The following is a 19,846-nucleotide window of genomic DNA, read 5'->3' as shown; positions in this document are numbered from 1 at the left end:
CTAGTAGTTAAATCAACTTCCTGACTACAAACATGTCAAGTTTCAAAGCTCTCAGAGCTTGTGTGATTGATCTGCATTAGTTTATATGCCTTAACTCCCATACGGACAGGCTATATTTTAGTCCTTTATTGGTTTTGTGGTGTATAACAATATCTGTTAATTTAACAATCTTAGCAGTAAAATATTTTTAGCCAAGAATCCATTTCATATATGGGAGACCTTAGAGATGAAGAAAAACATTGTTGGGTTTAGTTCTACCTCCGGTAGGGGTATCTCGAAAACTAAAGCACTTTTTGACCATTTGTCACTAGCCTATTAGACCGTTTTCACAGAAGCAAAACATTTCTGAGATTCCAAACAAAGACAGATCTTCAGACACGGCTGTGCATTGAGAGCGTGATCAAAAAAACTCGCCGCCTTTCAACGAATGGACAAAAACATGAGAGCAGGTTCACTTAAGCTTGAACTACTGGAGAGAATTCATGAATCAATATTGCACTGGCATCAGAATTAAAACCAATGCTGTCAAATGCAGTTGATGTCCCATGGGCTTACTGTTGCAAAGAAACTTATATAAAAGCTTTTGAAAAAAAATAATAAATCCCATCTGTTAAACAGTGGGTGAAAGAAACTGTAACGGTATGACATTTAGAAAAATATGGTACTTTTTGTTAAACATATTGGATCACTTATAAGATTTGTCTTTTTGCAATGTCTTGACAAGCGTACGTAGAGCACCCATTGGTGTACCATTACTTGGGTCCCTAGGGGTCTTTCTGCCTCTTTGTATTTGCGTTTATTACTATATTTATTAATTTCTTTGATTTCCAATCTAGAATCATGAGAGTTGTGAAGAAAAGAGCTAGATTAATCAATAATCATATTGGTTGTTGATTATTTCATCGATTCGTCTCTCAAACAGACGGCAGTGATGGTAAACGAGTGCATTGGCTTCACACGGTCCTCCTGAGAGAACCCTGAAGACAGGTGCCAAACGATTTGATGTCTCTTCTGTAGATGGAATGTCTGAAGATCGTGTTAGTTGAAGCTGACAGTGGTGAAGTGCATGATGGGAAGGCAGAGGGACAGCTCTTCCTATGGGGACATTGACTACACAGGTACTCCCCGAAACCAGACAGCAACGAGCCACTGTCTGCCCAGCGCACACATCCAGACAGGTCTACCCACAAATCATAAAGCCCCATTCACATCAGTTTAGGTTAGGCTTACCTGCAGCGTCCCACCGAGCAGAGAGCGATGGGGTCTCCCACCACGGCCACCAGGGACTGCGCTCGAGTGATGGCGGTGTTCAGCAGCTTGTAGTTGGACAGGAAGCCGTAGTCCAGGTCTTCGGTGGAGTCCTCCACCAGCTGCTCTTTCCTCTTGATGGCCGTCTGCTTGTGTTTGCAGGTGTGACGGGTGCGAACGGTGCTCAAGAACAGCACGCGGAACTGCTTACCTACAGACAGCAGATGCTACGTGTCATTAGCATGTTGGTAATGGTGCTACCTGAAGTCATCAAACACGAAACCAACATAAAACAGCATTTGCAAAATACCTGGATGTACATTTGTTCCCAATACAACTCTTTTCTCAGACACCAAACTCACATTTGGCAGGTGAAATTGCTGTCGGGTAAACTAGCTTTTTCTGCCACCCTCCTGGTCTAAAACCTAGTGATCTTCCACTGGGGGCACATTCCAGATGCTAAGATTTGTCTAATGTTAGGCTTCTGAATTATATTGAAGATTCCTTACTTTGACAAAATTGAGAGGTAGCATCAAATGTTTCCTTCTGCAGAAAGGCAATCTCTCTAATTGGGTCGGTGAAAAATCAGAGACTATAAACTATTAGGGCTGTGAGATTAATCGTATTTTAGTCATGAGCATGATTTCTGCTCTTTGATATTTGCCCCGCTAGTTATTTATTCTCAAAATGAGTTTATTTTTTTCCATTTTGACATTTTTGTTATTTTGCATTGCTATCTATCAAATCTGAGGTTGCCAGATGTCAAGTGCTTAATCCCCCAATAACAGATTGTGTCTTATTTTCTTCCCTCCATTGCAATATTCTACTCAAATGAAATGTATAAAGTTGTGGTAAAACGAATAGTGTAGGGATGTATGACGCACAGCTCACACAGTCACTTTCAAACCAAGAAGCTTTCCGCTGGTCAAAGCACCAAACCTGCACAACCAACTGAACCCTTTGCAATTTCTGTGCTTGGAAATCTTTCACCTTCATTATCTTCTGGATTGCGTGGATGCCTATTGAAATGACTGGATTCCACCTGCAAAATTTCACTGAGCAACTTTGATTGCACCTTAATGGAGCCAATCTATAGTCCTTCACTAGGTCACCTGTACCATTTCCTAAATCTGTGACATAATAACAAGAATAGTACATTTTGACTAAACTTCTCACTTTACAAGACATTAATTGTTGGCATGGAGTGGTGTGGATTACTTGTGGATTATTGTGATGTATTTATCAGATGTTTGGACTCATTCTGACGGCACCCATTCACTGCAGTTAATGTTGAATCTCTCCAAATCTGTTCCTATAAGGAAACATGCTAATCTACATCTCGGATGGCCTAACTACCATACGTTTCCTCAAGAAACGATATAACTTATGCAATTTCGACGTATTAAAATGCACTGTAGATCTGGCATCTTTCACTCACCCTGGACATTCAGCACTCTCTCCACGCTGACCTCTGGCATCCTCTTTTTGCGCAGCTCGGCTCTGATTCGGAAGACCTGGTCGGCGTAGGGCGAGACCACGCCGATACTCCCCTCGTCCAGCTTCCCCCAGGCCACGGGCCACTTCTTCCTCATCTCCTCCACCCGCTCCACTATCTCAAACACCTGCAGAAGGACAACAGAGCATTCCCAATGGATTCTCAATGCTCCAATATGTACACGCACCCATTCAACTGGAAACAAGGCTCGTTTACACCAATTCCAGCACAATAAAAACTCCATCTAATGGATCGGAAGCGCAAACAAATATTGGGGTCACCTCGGCGTTGTTGTAGTAAGCCGTGCTGTTCTTCTCTTGCACATCTTCTCCGCGGGCAGTGAAGAAGGTCAGAGGGTAGAAGTCCTTATGGGGCGGCTGCTTCCCGCTGGCCATCAGTTTGCCCTCGTAGAAGAGCTCAGACGTATAGCTGCGGTCAGCCAGAACACACCGTCAGCACTTAGGGCCTTAAAAAGGTCATCCAGCTCCTCTTTAAACTATCAAGAGCTATAACTCTTAAAGATTCAAATCTCTGCATATATACTCGAACACATTCTGCATTGGCCGAATTGAATATTACTCACTCAAATGTTCCACAGCACAAAAATATGTAGATTGTATGCAAAATGATTACAGAAAAAAACTGACTTCATGTAAATTTCTGCGCTGAAGACAGCCATATCCATTTTAATTAACAATTTGACATCCAAGCTCTCCAATCAAGGATGCTTTATTCATTTTTCTGACTTCTCAAGGGTTGGGGGACGGTTCGGGGGGGCTATTAGCGAATGCTTGAATGCATCAAAAACAAACTGGCACTCAATTTCCAAAGCCGTGTGCCATCTTTGATCTGTTTTGTCGGATTTCAATCTCAAAACACATGGATGTCCAAACAGGAATTTACTGCAAATGTGTTACTGTTGGCATCGACTGTTCTGTCTGTGTGTGTGTGTGTGTCTGTGTGTGTGTGTGTGTCTGTCTGTGTGTGTGTGTGTGTCTGTGTGTGTGTGTGTGTGTGTGGCTTTAAGCCTCAATTTTTGCATGCAGTGCCTTGTCTTGTCCCTGAGGAAAATAGTCTCGTTTTACATATAATAAATCATGGATTGACTGCTCCCAGGAGGATTACGTTTTACGATCAGACAGATTTACATAAAGTAATTTAAGAATACACAGCGGGGTTCAAAGTCTGCGGGAGGAAACCGGAGCACCTGGCGTAAACCGCTGAGGACCTGTTAAACTAATAAAAGTTATGCAAAATGAATAAGGAAGATTAGTAAGACTGTACAATGAGGTTCAATTAGTTAACACCAAACTAAATTATTTAACATAATATGTTACAAATGCATTGCTCGTTGTTCTTTCATGCATAGACCAACACTAACATATAGGAGCTTATTGTGAAGTATTATTCTGCACTATTTCAAAGTCATTCGTGACACTGATAATGCGACTCCTTCGTTCAGATGGTCAGATTCTCGTTTCTTATTACTTATTTTGCTCTCCTAACGATGCACAGTTATTTAGCTGGCATTTATTATTTGGCTTTAGATTGCATTTTATGTATTTAGATTGCATTATGCATGTCCTTGTAGTTGAGAACCACTGATTTATGTCATGCATATAAGAGATCTACATAAAAACCAACCCAAAAGGCTGAAGCACAGCTGGAGAGAGAAGCAGACAGGAAGAGTGACAGCGCGAGGGAATCTGTTGCGTAATTACGTCTGCAGCAACACGGACCGAACGCTTTGTGTGTTTGCATGCCTGTCTCTCCTCGGGAAGAGCGGTGTGAAAAAGTTCACACCTACTTGATGATTGCCTCATGGGAGCGGTAGTTTTCGCACAGCAGGATCCTGCAGGGGTACTCGGATGGGTAGTGCTCGTACAGCCGGTCCAGCAGAGACATGTGCAGATTCCTCTCCCGCGCAAACTCACTGTACACAAACGGACTGAGCTGCAAGACAGGAAAGCTCAGAGTCACTCTTAAATGCGTTACACTAGACAGAGGCCTTTGGGTTCACTGAGCTCAAGTCGGTCTTGATTTTTCTTTTGGATGCAATAGTTCTTGTACCTAATGTTATTGTTAATAACTGAACTATTTCAGTCATTCAAGTGCAGTTCCTGTCTCTTTGAATGGATTTGGGGGACATCAAATTATCTAAAGTTGTTCGATTACATTTCAGATTGCAAATCACCAATGAAATTTGACAACAAAGACCTCATAAATGCGGTTTCTTATGCTCTTATTTTTCACATTGTTTCAATAGCAAACAGCTTCTAACAGCGGCTGCAGTGACATGATGACTTTACCCATTAGTGATTGGCTCTTTTTATTCAGAAGGCGGGACTATTCAGCCATTCTTATTAGTGATTGACTCTTTTTATTCACAAGGCGGGACTATTCGGCCATGTTCTCCCATTCTCATTAGTGATTGGCTCTTTTTATTCAGAAGGCGGGACTATTCAGCCATTCTTATTAGTGATTGGCTCTTTTATTCGGAAGGGCGGGACTATTCAGCCATGTTCTCCCATTCTCATTAGTGATTGGCTCTTTTTATTCAGAAGGCGGGACTATTCAGCCATGTTCTCCCATTCTTAAGTAAAAGGAACGCACCATCTTTGTATAACTATATCTCATCTTTACTCTCTAGATATCAGATGCCATACTGGTCAACAGCTACTAAAGGAATGACTGTCTAATCTATTCCTAACGCATGAGGAAGCACAGCTGGGGCGTGAGATGAATTATTAAGGCAGAAGGAAGTGTTGGTGGTGGTGGTGATGAGGTTTCTATCTAAAGGCATATAGTTAGAGGCCCATTGGTTCCAGTCGGGCTGAGGCGGAGTGAGACAGTGACGTGACACGGTCTGCAGAGTGAGGGCAGCGAGGGGAGACAGGATGTGACTGCAACAAAACTCATGTTTTTCTGTTTGTATACCAAAAAGACATGGACGCCACTTTTTAGAGCGGATGTCATCACTCAGGTACCTGCATATGGTCTCCTGCCAGGACAATCCGGGTGCTCTTATTGGCCAACGCCAGCGGCATGATGGTCTCGCACTCCATAGCCTGGGCTGCCTCATCCAACAGGATGTGTGTGAAGATCCCTTTAGAAACACACGGGAATGGAATATTCATTACATGGAGCTTCCCAGGAGAAGGCGTCAATAATAAAACACACACACACACACACACACACACACAGCAGCCATAACCCAAAAGGCTCTGCCACAGAGGAGGTTGTGCACGCACCATCTCACGGGAGCAGGTGTATATTTTGAGTGCAGGAGTGTGATTGACAGAGGTGTTACTAATGGTAAACATGCCTTTATTATTTCTAACTAGATTTTTGAAATGCGTTCTGTGCTTGTGTTCTTCTATAAGACATTCTGAATCGATCTGGAAATCAACCACCCTATTAAAGTCAGATATATGTGACCGTGGACCACAAAACTGTCTTAAGTGTCAATTTTTTCAAAATTGAGATTTTAAAATCATCTGAAAGCTGAATAAATAAGTTTTCCATTGATGCATGGTTTATTAGGATCAGACAATATTTGGCTGAGACAGAAAATCTTGAATCTGAGGGTGCAAAAAAATCTAAATAGTGAGAAAATCGCCTTTAAAGTTGTCCAAATGCATTAGCAATGCATATTACGAACTAAAAATTAAGTTTTGATATATTTACGGTAGGAAATATACATCATACCTTTATGGGACAATGTCTTTACCTAACATCCTAATGATTTTTGGCATAAAAGAAAAATCTATAATTTTGACCCATAGTGTTTTTTTGGCTGCTACTTAAAATATACCCCGTGACTTAAGCCTGCTTTTGTGCTCCAGGGTCACATATGTCAATAGTCCTATGTGTACTACAAGATACACAAACCCCAAAATGTTTGGCACTGGAGGGAATAAGCTTTCACCCCTTCAAACACATTGGTGTGATGTCAGAAATCAGCAGAAATGACTGCTAACCAAACTGCTAAGAAACGTGTGAAGACAAACGAAAGATGAAAAGACGACAGCGTTGGATGTGAATGATGCCGAGTGTGTTAGACAGACGAGACGGGTCTCTTAGCAACAGATGATCCTGTGCGCAGACACACAGGAGGAAATGAGCCTCTCCGAATAAACTGCTGCGGACCCCGCTGTATCACTCCCGCAGGAGGGGTTTAATGCGCTCGTGTCCAGCTGTGCCACGTTTCTGTCATGTCTCTCTTTCTATATGTGTGTGTGTGTGCTCACCTGGCTCCAGGTCGAGCTGGCAGAGGTACTGGGACGTGCTGAGCGTGACCACGACCACACGGTGGCGCTCTACATCCTGTCGCGTGGGCATCTGGAAGGTGAAGTACGCTCCGGAGATCAGGCAGTACTGCTGCACCAGAGGGTGCACCGTCTTCACCCAGCGGTTCCTGAAATAAACCCTGAACACACACACACAAATGGGATGGTTCACCCAAAAAAATGAAGATTCTGTTATTTCCTCCCCCAAGACCATAGAAGAGATTTCAGTCCATCCACTGAAAGTACACAACCAAAACTTTGCTGTATCAAAAACTTATGAAACCAATCCTTTTTATTAGAAACGCATGAACTGTGCATTATAAGACCAGGTTTATTGATCAAGAAATTAATATCTTGTTGTCAGCACAAGGCCAAATTTTGAGATGCTAAAAGAGAGACAACAGAGGAACACACTCGTGTGGGTGGTGTGCCAATGTGACCTTGAACTGAGAGAAAACCACACAGTTTGAAAATACTCCGGGTGACTAACAGCATCAAAATTGCATAACATATCTCCTTCCACAACATCCAGCTTTCAAATCATTCAACGCCATGCAATCCTGTCCAATCACTTTTGTTTTATTCAATTTAGCTTATATTTATTACAGCGTTAGCTTTAGTAATTTTTGTACTTCAGTATAAGCTTATTTTCAGTTAGTTTCCACAGCGAGAATTGTGATTGCATTTTTTTTTTTTTTTAGCAAACAATGACAGTGACAGTGTTACCTGAGAGGGCGTGCGTGTGGATTGCCAGCCTCCACGTATGGATGAAAGTAATCTTTAATGTACAGATCTGCTGCACTGTTTGAATGTGTACAGATCAGAACCCTGAAACAAAGAGAGAACAGCAGCCATCAGGACAAATGATCAAAAAAATCAAGTTCAGCTCCTCTGTTCTTCAAGACGATTCCTCACGATCAGCGAGGACTGTGTCGGGATCTATTCAAGTTAAGCTCCGCTGACAACATCTGTGAAAAATTCATTTTGTCTCTCAAAACACACTTTTCCACTTACAAATGGAAGTCTATGGTGTTTAAAGTTAGAACTGTCCAAACAAGGTCAGTAAGCAATTGTTTAACACTAAAAGTGTGGGTATATTTTTGAAAAAGTGTGCATTTTAATGTTTATCATTGTGTAATGTCCCGCCTAATAGACTTCCTTCATAAATGCATTATTGTAAAGTAGTGGTAATACTCCTGTGTCTTTTTTTTATGTCGTTTTAGTAATTTAGTCAAGTTATACTGTTTTTAGTTTGGTAAATGTTTTTAAATCGCCAATGTCTGAGGATTTAGGTCTAGTATTAATCAAATGGAAACTACACATTATAAATCATGATCTCAACTGTTGTCATTTAAGAGATCTGGACAAAATGACTGCAATTTCACCTATAAGCAAAAATAATCTAGTTTCCGTTTTTATAGTATCATCATATAAATGAACACACGGCATTATGAAAACTGGTCAAAATCAAAAGCTGACATTTCTAATATTAATTCCAATCATTTCAAATTGTTTGCGGTTTTATATTGAAGCAACAACAAACATAGAGCTGCGCGATTAATCGAACGTGATTGTCATGCGCATTTTGTTACCAAAGCAAGTTCTGTAATCAGCAGTAAATCATCATCACATGCTTTCAGATGGAGCAGCATTTACTACACAGAGCTGTAGTTCACTGACAAGTTAGAGAAACGGAAAAAAAAAATATCGCAGATTTTATTGCGCGATTATGAAATCAAAGAAATCATTTGCGATAATGAAAGCCGTTTGCATAGCTTCTCAAGTAAATACTGCTCCATCTGAAATCATGTGAAAATACCACATTTAATAACATATTTTGACTCCAAAATCTTGTGTTTCTTCAGCTGCAGGCATTTCCTTGATTTCTTCTTCGAGGCATATTTAGATTTCCAGCGTGAGAGCGCCCTCTGGCCTTCGGATGGAGATTTACTGCTGATCACAGAACCGTGCTTCTCTGAAAGGTTCACATGACAATCACAGCTTCTGTCGAATCGCGATCACGATTTCATTTTGATTTATCGTGCAGCCCTACACAAAAAGTATCGCAGCACAGAGGTTGCGCAAGTACATTTATCAGCAACCACACACAAAAGCAAACAATATAGTCGAGATCCATGTTTGGATTTAGTAATTCATGACTGAGAAGGTTTAATGCCAGATTTATACAGCAAACAGCACTGGTTTATAGATCTGTTTTTAGAAAATCAGCATTATTTACACAGGTAAAGTGCATTACTCATGGTTGCAAAGATTAAAGTAAAACGCTGGGGAAGAAAAGCTTTTGGCACCTGGCAACCCTAAGCTTGAAAACCACATTTTCTTTACCTTTTTTTGTAAAAAAAAAAAAAAAGAGTTGTTATTAAACTATATTTTAGTTTCCATTAACCAAACTGCATTCACATAACTTTCACATACAGTGGGGATGACTAGAAATGATTTTCTATGGCAAATTTCTTTAAGGCTGCCCCTGTAAAGCAAGATTTTCCTGCTCACCGTGTCTCGGGCTGCTTGAGGATGTGTTTGACAGCCTGGGCCAGCGTGAAGGTCTTGCCTGTGCCGTAGGGTCCGATGATGAGCACCGGCGGGAGGCTGATGGAGAGGGGGGTGGTGATGGCCAGAATAGCCTCCTTCTGCTTGGCGTTCAGACGGGGATCCAGCTGCTCATCCCACTGCCTGTGGCACCCAGGAAGAACAACTTACATACTAGCTACAAATGCGCCGCCAACACACACAAGCAGATATTATTCATGTCCTCTGTCATTTTAGGTGCTTATAAAACCAAGAAGACAGTCTTTGTTAGACAAGGGACTACTGCAAGCAGATCTCCAGATGTGTGTGTAAAACTCACTTGTTTGGGTCTTTGTGTGTCTGCTCGTACCTGTTGGGACTCCAGGGGATTGTGGGAGTGAGGCTGACATCTGGAAACAGGATCCCATTATCACGGACGCGATCCAGAGCATAGTGCATCTCACACAGAGGAAGCCTGTTCAGCTGAAACTGCAGCTCCACCTTGCATCCAGACACACACACACACACACACACACACACACACACCTGCTGTTCAAACAGACTCTGCCAAGACTTTCTGGGTTTATTTGAACGCTCTTTTCTAGAGGCGCCTGCCATGTGCTACAGACAACACATCTAACAGACGACTGAAAATGCCTTTCAGAGAAATGGTTTTCAATAGAGTAAAATAAACATCATTTGAATGTGGTACAAAACTACCTTCATGTCCTTCCAAACACATTGCTGCTGTCAGTGGGACACAAAAGGAGAAGTGCAGGCTGCTCTTTCCCATTCAATGAAAGCGAATGTGGATTGAGGTTTTTAAGCTCCAAAGTAATCAGAAATGCTTTATTACAAATCCTCGGAAACCACACAATACCATTCGACCATTTGGGGTAGGTTAGATAAAAATATAACTAAATATTCAGCAAGGACCAATTAAATTGAATGAAAGTGGCAGTAAAAAAATATATAGATTTTGAAAAAAATGCCATTCTTCTGAACTTACTATTCAACAAAGATTGTCAAAAAAGCTGCACAGCAGTTTTAAACATTAATGCACTGCAAATAAAATAAAGGAAGATTTTCTTAGTATTATTTTCTTGCTTTCTACTACAAGTATCTAAATATTCTTGAATCAAGATATTTACTTGAGAAGCAAAATGACTTTAGATAGTCATTACTGGAAAAATGTTTTTGCCAATGTAGAGAGAAAAATAGTCTTTACTTTAAGGTAAATCAAGAATATTTGTCTTGCCCCATTGGCAAAAATCTTCTCAATATTTTCCTAATTTCTTTTTATATAAGTCCTTTTGCTTCTGGTATCTTAATTTAAGAATGTTTAGATATACTCAGAAAAACAATAAGAAATGTTTCTTAAAGCAGAACAGCATATTATGATGATTTCTGAAGGCTAATGTGATGCTAAGACTGGAGCAACGATGCTGAAAATACAGCTGTGTCATATGAAAAAGTTGAATATTTTAAAATAGAAAAATGTTATTTGATATATGAGCAACAGACTGAAACCACATGGTTCCAGAAGACTTGGAATACACATACACTAAATACTTTGTAGACATCGCTTTCACAGAAGAAAATAATTCATACAGGTTTAGAACGACCCGAGGGTAATTAAATAACACAATTCTCATTTCTAGGTGAACTGAACCCTCTCCCTAGGCTTGGGAGGGTTACTTTAAAAATATATTCCACTACAGCTACTAATTACTTAATGATAAAGTATTCAGTAAAGTAATCCAAGAACCACAGTAAGTAATGTAATCTGATTACTTCACAGTCACAAATATAAATATGTTCATCATCAGAAATACTTGTACAAATATTTTTGTATCCTGATTACGTAACAGTTATATGTTTTCCGTTGGACCCCAGCCCTGCACAGCATTAGAATTAATCCATTACCATCCCATTTATGGCTTGAAATGTTCTGGGATAATTTTACAGTGACTTAAGGAACCGTGTCAAAGTATCATGTGTGGAGACACAAAACACAGGCCCACACAGGGATTCTGGGAGACAAACACTATTGAAATACAGTGAGAGAGAGAGAGAGAGAGTGTGTGTGTGTGTGTGTGTGTGTGTTATGCTGCAGGGCACAGTGATAAATAGGATCTGTTAGACGGAGTAAAGAGGGTAAATTAGGCCAAATCCTGCTCTTTGTCGAGGAGCATGCTTACTGAGTCTTGGCTTTGACAAAAGTCTCTGGGGTTTCCGCAATCACAATTCAATTTACAATGGCAAATGGCTGCTTAAACCAATTCCATGATTTATCTCTGGCACGTCTCTCTATGACAAGATAACCGAGACTGTACATAAGTAGAAAACAGTTTAACACTCTTGGCCGTTTACATCAACCAGACATCAACCAATTAACGTCTTTTCCAGCAAGTGACCAGAAGCGAGAAGCTTGACAAGAAACCGTAAATACACCAAACTTTACTGGAAAGGTATAACAGCTTGAAGGTTGAATGGCTTAAGTAGTATAAGTGAAAGTGAAAGTGAAGTGAAGTGACATTCAGCCAAGTATGGTGACCCATACTCAGAATTTGTGCTCTGCATTTAACCCATCCGAAGTGCACACACACAGAGCAGTGAACACACACACACTGTGAGCACACACCCGGAGCAGTGGGCAGCCATTTATGCTGCGGCGCCCGGGGAGCAGTTGGGGGTTCGATGCCTTGCTCAAGGGCACCTAAGTCGTGGTATTGAAGGTGGAGAGAGAACTGTACATGCACTCCCCCCACCCACAATTCCTGCCGGCCCGAGACTAGAACTCACAACCCTTCGATTGGGAGTCCAACCCTCTAACCATTAGGCCACGACTTCCCGCTAAAAGAGAGGTGGAGCTCAAGCATGAGAGTCCCAGGTGGTTGCTAGGGCGTCACTTATTTGTTTCTAAGGCGTTCTGGCTAGTCACTACATGCTGCTAGTGCGTTCTGGCTAGTCACTACGCGACGCTAGGGCATTCTGGCTAGTCACTACGCGCTGCTAGTGCGTTCTGGCTAGTCACTACGCGACGCTAGGGCGTTCTGGCTAGTCACTACATGCTGCTAGTGCGTTCTGGCTAGTCACTACGCGACGCTAGGGCATTCTGGCTAGTCACTACGCGCTGCTAGTGCGTTCTGGCTAGTCACTACGCGACGCTAGGGCGTTCTGGCTAGTCACTACGTGACGCTAGGGCGTTCTGGCTAGTCACTACGCGCTGCTAGTGCGTTCTGGCTAGTCACTACGTGACGCTAGGGCGTTCTGGCTAGTCACTACGCGCTGCTAGGGCGTTCTGGCTAGTCACTACGCGACGCTAGGGCGTTCTGGCTAGTCACTACGTGACGCTAGGGCGTTCTGGCTAGTCACTACGCGAGTCACTACGCGACGCTAGGGCGTTCTGGCTAGTCACTACGCGACGCTAGGGCGTTCTGGCTAGTCACTACAGGCCGCTAGGGCGTTCTGGCTAGTCACTACGCGACGCTAGTGCGTTCTGGCTAGTCACTACGCGACGCTAGTGCGTTCTGGCTAGTCACTACGCGCCGCTAGGGCTTTCTGGCTAGTCACTACGCGACGCTAGGGCGTTCTGGCTAGTCACTACGCACTGCTAGTGCGTTCTGGCTAGTCACTACACGCTGCTAGTCATTATGCACATTACTAGCATCTTCTGGTTGTTCGTACGGTATTCAGACTCATCTGTAGGAGATTGTAAGGATGCTAAAGTGTTCTCGCTGGTTTCTAGGGCGTTGATGTGCTTGGGTGTAAACTGGCTATTTTATTTTATTTTTATAACATGCTCAGCATATGGGAGGCCTTTCTGAATAATGTCCTAACATACCTGCAGCTCCTGATCCGCCACCAGTCCTAGCTCGTCACAGCACTCCTTACAGACCCGCAGAAAGATGTAGTCTTTGGTCTTTTCCTCGATCAGGGCCTCATACACGCGTTCCTTGGCTCCGGCTGGCTGATTCTGACCCATCCGCTCCTTACAGACAGGCAGCAGCAGCACAGAGTTGACCTTTGTCATGACCAGCCGCCCAGCCAGCGTATCTTCAGACAGCGTCTCTGTCAGCTTGAAGCGTGCGAACAGCTGTCCGTTCTGAGCGTACTTGGCACCACCAGAAATGCCGGTCAACATGAAGCTCGTCACCAGCTGCAGGTTAACCTTGATGTTGAACCTGAGGAAAAAAAAAAAACTGCACGTTTAGGAGAACATGAAAACGCAATGTTGGTTGTAACAGTTAATGTCTGCCAACTACTGACCTCAGTTTACATGTCAGGAAACATAAATAAAGAAATAATAACATATCAATAATTAAATCACAGTAGAATACAATATGATACTTCCACAAACAATGCTCACTTGCTTTTTCAAAAAGACCACTAGCGACCTCTAGTGCCAACAAACAGGGAATTATTAGGAAATATCTTAGAAGAACATTTCATTACATAAGCTCAAATCAAGAATTGATATGAAATTCGATGCATATGGACTCAGTGAAACTAAAAGCTCTGGTCTGCCATCTCCAGGTGTCGGTGCACACCTTTTATCAACTCTTCAGCAAACCAAGTTGCATTTACAAATGACCAGGCTACAAATATGAGCACTTTTTACGAAAACCTAGAAGTTTAGACAGTACGAGGCTTATTTTTGTTTGAATGTAGAATTTTGGATGCTTTTATATTCATGCAAAAAGATAACAATCCACTATTTTCATTAAAGTTACCACCACACTGTTGCATCCTTATTTTAACTGTGCTTCTGTAAAAGTCAAAGTGGACCAGACTTGACGGTGATCCTCAGATTACTCACTTGCTGACTTCTTTGTACTGAGCGATCTCCTCGATGTAGAGCAGGTCGTGCAGGCGGGGCTGGTAGTTGTCTCTGGTGAGGGTTTTGTCCAGCACAGACTGGGTGAAGAGCTGGTCGGCAGAGAGGGGGATCTGATAGCGGGTCAGTAGACTGCGCTCTAGATCCATGTTTTCATTCGGGACAAACTCCACGATGGTTTTACATGACGAGTCCCAGCGCTTAGCCGTCATCAGGAGCTGCTGTCGCGCCTGCATCAAGTGCTCCAGGTCTGTGGGATCATGGGTAGAGGATAATGATGAAATGCTGATCTAGGCTAAAATTTGACAAGATACTGAGATGCATTGCAGTTAGGAATCTGGTATGTTCCTATATACATGCATAAATATGTCAGTTAGTTAGATTTGTTGCAGGGTTCTTTCCTTTGCTGCAATAGCACATTTTCAGCAGAAGGCACCTGACTTGGTGCTTTTTTTTGTATTGCATGAAAACGAAATAAATAAAAAGCACGAAGCACTTCCTCTTTGTCTTGCACAAAAGAATCAAAGTCCTGCACACTTGAAGCAACATGAGGTTTGAGAAAGTAAAACATTGAGCATTTTCCCACTTTCCTACCTTCAATGGAGGCGGCGTCCACCATCACTCGCTGCATGAGCACGGGCTCGGAGCCGAAATCAAAGACCGCGGTCTGCCGGAAGGTCCCGAAGATCTCCGTGCTGAAGGAGACCTCCACGGTGTAAACGCAGTGGTCCATGCCGTTCTGCACCAGGCCCGGGGCGCTCCACTCCTGACAGCCGCCCTCACACACCTCCTGGGGCACCTGGGTAGACACGTCCCCGGCCGAGACCGCCGTGATGGAGAAATGTGGCCGGTTGGCATCGTAAAGCAGTGCGATGCGGTGTAGCGTACGGACCGGCTGTTTGAGACAAAACAAATTCCCGCTTGTATCAGCCCAGAGATTTAAACCCTCTTCCGAGATCACGCACACTTTCAGCTTTAAAGTCAACACAGCCCATGTTCAGCAGGAAATGGAAAATTCAATGAAGAAACATACAACAGAAAATCGTCATTTGCCATCATTTATCAAATGTGTATTAGATCAAAAAAAATAAAATGCACAATAAGAAGTATTAAAGTTAATTGATTTTGCATTGACTTTAACTCTGAAAACATTATCAGATTTGAACGCTAATTCGATTCTCTTCAAACAAACTTGTGGAAAGAGAGGCTAGATTGTCCAAACCTTGCAGTAGAGCGTGAACGTCCAGGAGTGAGATGATTTCTTGGTGTTGACAGTAATCGAGAGATCTGAGCTGTGCTCCACTGTAACTCCATCCACACAGTCATTCATCTGCACCACACGACAAACCAGTAAATCAACAGACAGACAGCATCTGACTCTTCTGACTGGACAGGGCCACCACAGTGTGTCAAAATATTATTTCTGTAAACAGACTACGCTACGGTGTAGTCAATGGTGGCCAAAGAGTTTCCAAGAGGCACAGTGCTATCAGCATGTAATATAACTAGCTCTAGATCAAGAGTAGACTTCAGAGTAGTAATACACCACAATAAACCAAGAAGTTTTCAAACTGACTTAAAGGCAGGGTAGGCAATTTGGTTCCAAAACAGTTTTTGTTACGCTGGTTGAAAGTCACATCGCAATAGAAACCACTATGTTATGCGGTCTAAAATATAGTAATATTTATTTATATTGTCTGTGGAAGGCACAGAACCAGACCATAAAATGTTCGTCCAATCACGTTCCTCGGTCCGAGGTATACGATAGGCTGTCCTACTTGCTTGTCAAAGTATGTATTTGCATGCCTCTACGCAGACATTAGCATTTTCAGTGCTATTGCAGACCAAACGAGAACGGATGTCGTTGTTTTTGTAATATTATGAGCTTTGTACTGTAATGTGATTTTGGAGGAGGCATATATAGCGAGTTTATGGATGCTGAATGGCTTTCTTGAGGTAAATCTATCATTGTTTACAAGCAGTTTTATTAAAACTGATTCAACAAATACAGTTAAAGTTGTACTGTTTCTTTTAACATTCAATCTGATGTTCGTTCAGGTTTATTTTGTGCTATAACTAGTAACAAAGTCGAACTGATGTGGCTACAGTGATCTGTTACGTCACAAAGAGTGTCAAAAGTTTATAGTTGAACTTTGTGATCAAACTGACAGGATTTGGGGGCTGAGACTTTGTTTCATATCAAAAGTTTCAAAGCTAACTGCAATTAATAGACGGTCGGTCTCCACAAATAAGAGGTTCGGGCATCAACCGAACAGAACACGGAGTAACAGATCTTGGTTCGTTACAATGAAAATCAATTCGAAATGAGAAGTCTTTATTGCTTGATAATTAAACATCACCATTTTGGTCAATTTCAGCCAAAAATGTATTTCAATTAAATTTCAGTGCATCACTACTCCATTTGGCCTTTAGTAAGCTGGTTGCATCTTATTAGTGACTCTCTAGTGAACTTAGATATTGGATCAAGCGGACTGTACCACTCTCTCCGGCGTGAGGGAGTTGATCCACTTCTCGATGAGCGCCTCCATGTAGTTCTCCGTGAAGTGCTTGCCCTCCTGCTGCTGTTTGAGGCGGATGAGTCGCGAGGCGTAGCGCTGCTGCCATTCGGTCAGCTCCTCCTGAGAGTGAGCCGAGGTGCACTGAGCTCCGTACCGACACAGACCCTGCTCTAAATACCTGACACAAACCAAAACAGCACATTACAATCCATCAGCAACAGAGCAATGGCACACAGTTTGGACAAGGAAGCTGTGCTCAAAAACAGCTCTATTTGCTGACAGGACTAGTGTACCTTTTACACAACGTGTACTCCTCACTACTAGTGACCCCTCGAGGAGGAGGACGAAACTGCCAGCCTTCCTGAACATCTGTCCGGAGAACACCACAAAGAAAGAAAGAGGAAAGAACGACAGATAGCGTGTCAAAAGCTCACATAAGAGCCAGAATATCAGAGAGGAAGAAGGATGCATTGTGAAACTGAAGGGGAACTCACCCTCCTCGTTCTCTTCAGAAAACTCTGATGCCATCTTACTCCCCACAGCCTGCAATTGAGACCACCCTTGTGAGTCACACGCACTATTCTCTGACATGTCTCTTAGTCATACATGAAAGCTGTGGTGAGAGGTACTAGTTCTTGAAACTACAAGTCATTTGAAGGCAAAGGTTGACATTTTCACAGAGAAATTGAAAAGCAAGTGACGCTGACTGCGCGTAAAGCTTTTCAAGACGAGGTCTAGTGCTATTTCATGCATTCTGACTTTAAGTATTTAAGTATTATTTTAAGTATTATTTATTAAGTTTTATTTGTCAATGTCACAGTGTGAGTGTGACTCTTTAGCTCCGCCCACTTACGGGACGCCTCCATGAGCTCGACCGTTTCCAGACAGAAGCGTACAGCTTTATCTGTCTTTTATCAAATCTAATCAAACTCTAAATAAAGACTCTTCTGAAATATGAGGGATGCAATATTACTCTATAGGTACTCAAGATTAACATGAGATTGGCAGAAACTGTGTGGGTTATGTCCCCTTTAAGAATGGGTAATATAAGAAACAACCACAGGAAGACAAACTGACCTCTATTTCTGAGAGGAGCATCTTCAGTCTTGTCATGTCTTTAGTCATGATCCCGTTCTATGACAACCAGAAAGCATTTGTATATTTTAGTCAATTAAAAGGAGAGAGGTTTCCAATATAACATTTACAGAACAAAACTTTAAAGCTTACGGAGCTCCTAAAGCTGAACGCACAATTGTAAAGTTTAGCATATCTGAAATTTGCAGATGTACTGCAATTGTAAAGTTTGCAGAGCAATTGTAAAGTTTGCAGTACAAGTATTTAAATTAAAAGCAAACTGTAATGCTTACAGAGAACTTGGTTGAGAAAAACACTGTACAACTTAGAAACAAAATTGTAATTTAAAGCACAAATAAAAAGCAAACTGTGTAGTTTTTTTTGCACCTAAAGTTGAGAGGAAAATTTGAAGGTTTAGAACTAAATTTAAGTTAATAGCGCAAATGTAAAGTTTACAGTATACTTTGTGGGGTGAAACTGTAAAGCTTTACAGAGCAACTAAAAATGAGAGCAAAATTTGATAAAGCAATAGTTTACAGAGCTGTAAGACTTGGAACAAAAACAGTAAAGCTTACAGAAAACTTGGCTGTGAACATAACGATCATTTAGAGTGCAAATGCAAAGTTTACAGCACAAATGTAAAATTCAATGCAGAACTGTAAAGCTTTCAAAGCACCTGAAGTTGATAAGAAGAAAACTGTAAGGTTTAGAGCAAAATTAAAGTTTAAAGTCCAATTGTAAAGCTTGTTCAAAAATAAATATTAAACATTTGTAAGGTTTGAAGAAAAATGTTAAGTGTAGCGTGCAACTGTAAAGTTTACAGAGAAACTAAAGTTGAGAGCAAAATTGTAAAGTTTACAGCATAATCCAAAATGTCTTTCATTAAAATGAACTAATGTAAATAGTTACCTAAAAGCTTTTACAAGCAAGATAAAATCTGAGATACATATCACAATGTCAGTTTGATACACAATACATGAAGCTAGTTCATCTGGAAAGTACTGGTGCGTTGGTTGGTTTACCAGTGGTTCTCCATAGAGGGCTTTAGAGAGAACACTGCACACTTCCTGTAAGCTTCCATCCAGCAGCAGACTCTGAAGACCTGCCCTGAAACTGCCCTCTCCCTTCCCCAGCTCCTCGGCAAACACTGCGTGGACAAACACACCAACACACCCGACTGATCAAACCAGACCTCCCATAATCCTGAGCCGTCTGATGAAAGGCATGGCTCTACCGGAGTGCCTTTTATCCAATTTCACAGGTATCACAATTTTGATAAATCATACTATTTTATGTTTGATCTTGTTTTCTTTTTTAAAAAGAGTGTTTACCCATCAACTACAATATATATATAGATTTTTATTTTACAGAAGAGCGAATTATTGCCTTGATTAAAGGCCAAAATAAATAAATAAACATTAAAGGGACAGTTCCCCCAAAAATGAAAACTGTGTTATCATTTTCTCACTCTCGTGTTGTTCCAAACCTGTATGTACGACTTTATTACAGTTAATGTTAGCCATTGACTTCCATATTATTCTCCATATTGTACAATTTAATGGATACAGTCAACTTTTTGGTTAGCAACATTCTTCAAAATATCTTAAGTTGTGTTCAACAGAAGAAGGAAATTCATAAAGGTATTATCTTACCATGCTTGCAGTCTTCATCAGCCTGATCATAGTCCTTCTGTTGAATCAAAAAAAGCACAAATTGTTAGTTACTTTTCCACCTTCCTAATCAAAACTATATGCTACGGGTGTTTAACAAAAAGGAAAAAAAATAAATAAATAAATAAATAAAAATAAAAATGATAGTGAAAATTACAGGCACTGTGAAAGTCCACATTAAT

At 41.5% G+C, this 19,846-nt stretch overlaps 1 protein-coding gene across 2 annotated transcripts in view; it reads right to left on the bottom strand.

Moving 5' to 3' along the window:
- The window catches only part of LOC127940478 (probable helicase with zinc finger domain), a 55,042-nt gene that overhangs the window by 31,784 nt on the left and 3,412 nt on the right, over nt 1-19,846 (bottom strand). For both annotated transcript variants that reach the window (XM_052536141.1, XM_052536142.1), the window contains exons 3-21: nt 19,647-19,683; nt 19,017-19,141; nt 17,998-18,054; nt 17,415-17,463; nt 17,214-17,289; nt 16,900-17,098; nt 15,624-15,731; nt 14,996-15,296; nt 14,384-14,651; nt 13,409-13,748; nt 9,932-10,062; nt 9,547-9,726; nt 7,759-7,860; nt 6,994-7,172; nt 5,731-5,849; nt 4,551-4,696; nt 3,025-3,172; nt 2,687-2,870; nt 1,231-1,459 (exon numbers count right to left, since the gene is read on the bottom strand). In XM_052536141.1, coding sequence (XP_052392101.1) covers nt 1,231-1,459; nt 2,687-2,870; nt 3,025-3,172; nt 4,551-4,696; nt 5,731-5,849; nt 6,994-7,172; nt 7,759-7,860; nt 9,547-9,726; nt 9,932-10,062; nt 13,409-13,748; nt 14,384-14,651; nt 14,996-15,296; nt 15,624-15,731; nt 16,900-17,098; nt 17,214-17,289; nt 17,415-17,463; nt 17,998-18,054; nt 19,017-19,141; nt 19,647-19,683 — 2,978 coding nt within the window. The remainder of the gene's footprint in view (nt 1-1,230; nt 1,460-2,686; nt 2,871-3,024; nt 3,173-4,550; nt 4,697-5,730; nt 5,850-6,993; nt 7,173-7,758; nt 7,861-9,546; nt 9,727-9,931; nt 10,063-13,408; nt 13,749-14,383; nt 14,652-14,995; nt 15,297-15,623; nt 15,732-16,899; nt 17,099-17,213; nt 17,290-17,414; nt 17,464-17,997; nt 18,055-19,016; nt 19,142-19,646; nt 19,684-19,846) is intronic.

This window comes from Carassius gibelio, chromosome A3, assembly GCF_023724105.1.
Source record: "Carassius gibelio isolate Cgi1373 ecotype wild population from Czech Republic chromosome A3, carGib1.2-hapl.c, whole genome shotgun sequence".
Taxonomy (NCBI): Eukaryota; Metazoa; Chordata; class Actinopteri; order Cypriniformes; family Cyprinidae; genus Carassius; species Carassius gibelio.
The sequence above is the reverse complement of the archived record's forward strand: the minus strand, read 5'-3'. Positions and strand labels throughout refer to the sequence as shown.